Source organism: Hordeum vulgare, chromosome 1H (genome assembly GCF_904849725.1).
Source record: "Hordeum vulgare subsp. vulgare chromosome 1H, MorexV3_pseudomolecules_assembly, whole genome shotgun sequence".
Taxonomy (NCBI): domain Eukaryota; kingdom Viridiplantae; phylum Streptophyta; class Magnoliopsida; order Poales; family Poaceae; genus Hordeum; species Hordeum vulgare.
In genome coordinates this window covers 26,638,647-26,641,327 of record NC_058518.1, presented here as the reverse complement: position 1 = coordinate 26,641,327, position 2,681 = coordinate 26,638,647, and the positions used below count along the sequence as shown (strand labels likewise).

The following is a 2,681-nucleotide window of genomic DNA, read 5'->3' as shown; positions in this document are numbered from 1 at the left end:
GTATGCACATTGGGTGCAAGTTCTGGGGGTGGGTAGGGTCATTTTTCAACTTCTAGGACCAAAGTATCACATTGAGTGCAAGTTATAGTACCCCTGATGCTATTACCTCACAAACTGCCAAGGTCATGCGGTGCCAAGGTTTTCGAAACCTTTTGGTCCCGGGCCCACGCCCCAACCAGCTAGCTAGCAAATACTACTGGCACTCGTCACAACAGTTGGTACTGGCGTCTTCTAGAGAAAGAATAGCAAGAAACGTCTTCTAGAGAAAGAATAGCAAGAAACTCTATGCACTGAAGCTGGTACTGGCATTGACATTGCAATAGGGATGAATGTTAACGAATGTGCTAGCATTTAGGCTGTGTTTGGTTGAGCTGTAGATTTAAAAAAAAAACAAATGTGAAAAAGCTGTTGTGAAAAAGTTGAAAACTGAAAAGTTGGGATACCCCTGCTTTAAAATTTACACCAGAAAAAGGTTGTAGATTCTCAAAAGCTGCTTTAAACATTTACCCCTTTATTAGGTTTTAGCTTTTCAAAAGAGAACTTGATAAAGAAAAGCTGAACAAACACAGCCTTAGAAGATTGCAATGGGGGATTGACATCAACGAACATACTAACTGGAGCATCAAGGACAATGAAGCGCTAGTACACCACATTACGTCCTTCCAATTGCCAATGGTAATACCAAAGTAACGAACCACCAATAGTGCTATTACGGAAATGAATGTCACTGAGTACAACTCAAAATTAAAAATCACAAACATGTCATCACTTGCTGCTTACAGCTAGTTTCCTGGTGGGATCCGAACATACCAACTCTGACTCTATCAGAACAATTAATCGATGGACTATGTAGCTAACAATGGCAGCACCGAAGTGAATGTGGATTGTGATCTGCGGATTCACATTGCTTGCTTACTGTTGGGTGAAGGCGCTTGCTGAGTTGGCAGGGTCAGCGATTGTCCGGCACCCGGTAGGACTCCATGTTGATTTGCGATAACCGCGCGCCGGGAAATAGCAGCTGGGGACATGAGCATTTATGGAATTAAAAACGGGTCCCTAGGGAGGAACGACAGGGGCTGGAATGTAAGGGGGTCGGAGGAGGGAGCATAGGAGGCACGGGAACTCACATCGATTTGCTTTTGCACTTTGCGGGGCCGACGGCGAGGGCGGCTACGCGGGAGTGCGCCGGTGATGCCGTAGATGTCTTCCTCAATCTCCTCCGTGGAGAGTGATACAGAGAATCGTGGCCTCTTGAGCGCATCGGCACGGACTGACCGTCGCTGGCGCTCGAACACCTGCGGTGATGAACTCACGACGGTAGTGGCCGCGTGGGATGGCAAAGCAAGGCGACGGGGGCGACCAGGGCGTGCCTTCAACGGCTCTGGAGAAACCGCCTCGGTGCCCTTAGGGTACTTGTCGACTCCGGGGTTGCCGGTGCCCGGCGCTTCTGGAACCTTGCCGAGGCCAAGCTGTAGCCTCTCGTTGACCTCATACTGCTGATCTGAGGAGGATCCCGTGTCCGGGGCGATGGCTTCGCCATGGCGGTTGATGGGAACGCACCGCAGCAGCCGTTGGCTCCCCCAGGGTTTGAGCATTGATGGCAGCGACATCAGCCTCCCGCGCTGGGCACTCGAAGGCGTTGAAACTACCTCCGCGGCCCCTCCACCCGCCTCCCTAGCGCCGCCTTCCTTGGTGAGATCCGATGGGAAAGCCACGGGCGGCGGCTCCGCCGAGTTCACCATGGCCGGGGGTAATATCGCCCCACAATCGTCGCTTTTGCGGCTGCACCAGATCTGGCTGCGGCGGCAATGAGAGGGGTATGTTGTGATGTGGTGAGGACGAGATCTGAGATACAACGAGGACGAGATCTGAGATACAACGAGGACGAGGGTGGGTTTGCGTGCGGCGTTGAAAGCGTGAGCTAAAAGGGAAATAGATGGATGTTCGTGTATAAGTAACGGCGAGGGGGGGGGGGGGCGTGAGTACGCGTGAATTCAACGGGGTGGGGTGGGAGTACAATGAGGTTTCCCCCTATGCTTTATCTCTTTTCTGGCATTTATTTATGAAATGGCGTGTTTTTGCCGTTTTATGTGGACTTTCGTATGTGCACACTCCATTTCTCTATGAATTTCTCCCTCGCTAGTTCATTGTATGGATAACCATTTTAAACTAATAATGTTTCAGTGTACCTTTCGGCTTATGGAAAACATGCATACAACTCAATACAACTCAATGCTGATCTGCACATTTACCTTCTTGTGGAATGATCCTATAAAATCATAAAAAATACTTTGAAGCTTCATTCGATAGCGAATCTAAGGATACTAGCTAGTAGAACGCCACTGCGTTGCCACGGCTGATGCATACGAATGAATTGAACAAATGTTTGAGGTCATTTCGAAGTTTATTTCTCCCTCTTATGTTCGGGTGTGTTTGTACATAAAACGGGCACCCAATGGGCTCCCCAAAATGCAGCCACGTGGGCAGTCCAGGCTCCCCAAAACCCAGCCCATATATGAGGGAGAAATGTGGTTCTCTGGATTATCTGCTATGTTATCTTCAAGACGCGATCCCAACACAAAACCCCACCCCACTATGCAACATTCCTATTTCATGTCGGACCCTCCCCTTCCCACTCGATTTCCTTCCATAGCAGCACATTTTTGGCTGGAACCCTCTTC

General features: G+C 49.6%; 1 protein-coding gene across 1 annotated transcript; it reads right to left on the bottom strand.

Annotated features, from left to right (window-relative positions):
- Positions 1 to 643: 643 nt before the first annotated feature.
- Positions 644 to 1,943, bottom strand: LOC123405583. The gene is made up of 2 exons (XM_045099222.1): positions 1,128 to 1,943; positions 644 to 1,018 (listed from the first exon to the last, which is right to left on the bottom strand). Exons 1-2 carry the CDS (start codon positions 1,740 to 1,742, stop codon positions 950 to 952), a joined length of 684 nt encoding a protein of 227 aa, XP_044955157.1. The 5' UTR covers positions 1,743 to 1,943; the 3' UTR covers positions 644 to 949.
- Positions 1,944 to 2,681: the final 738 nt, after the last annotated feature.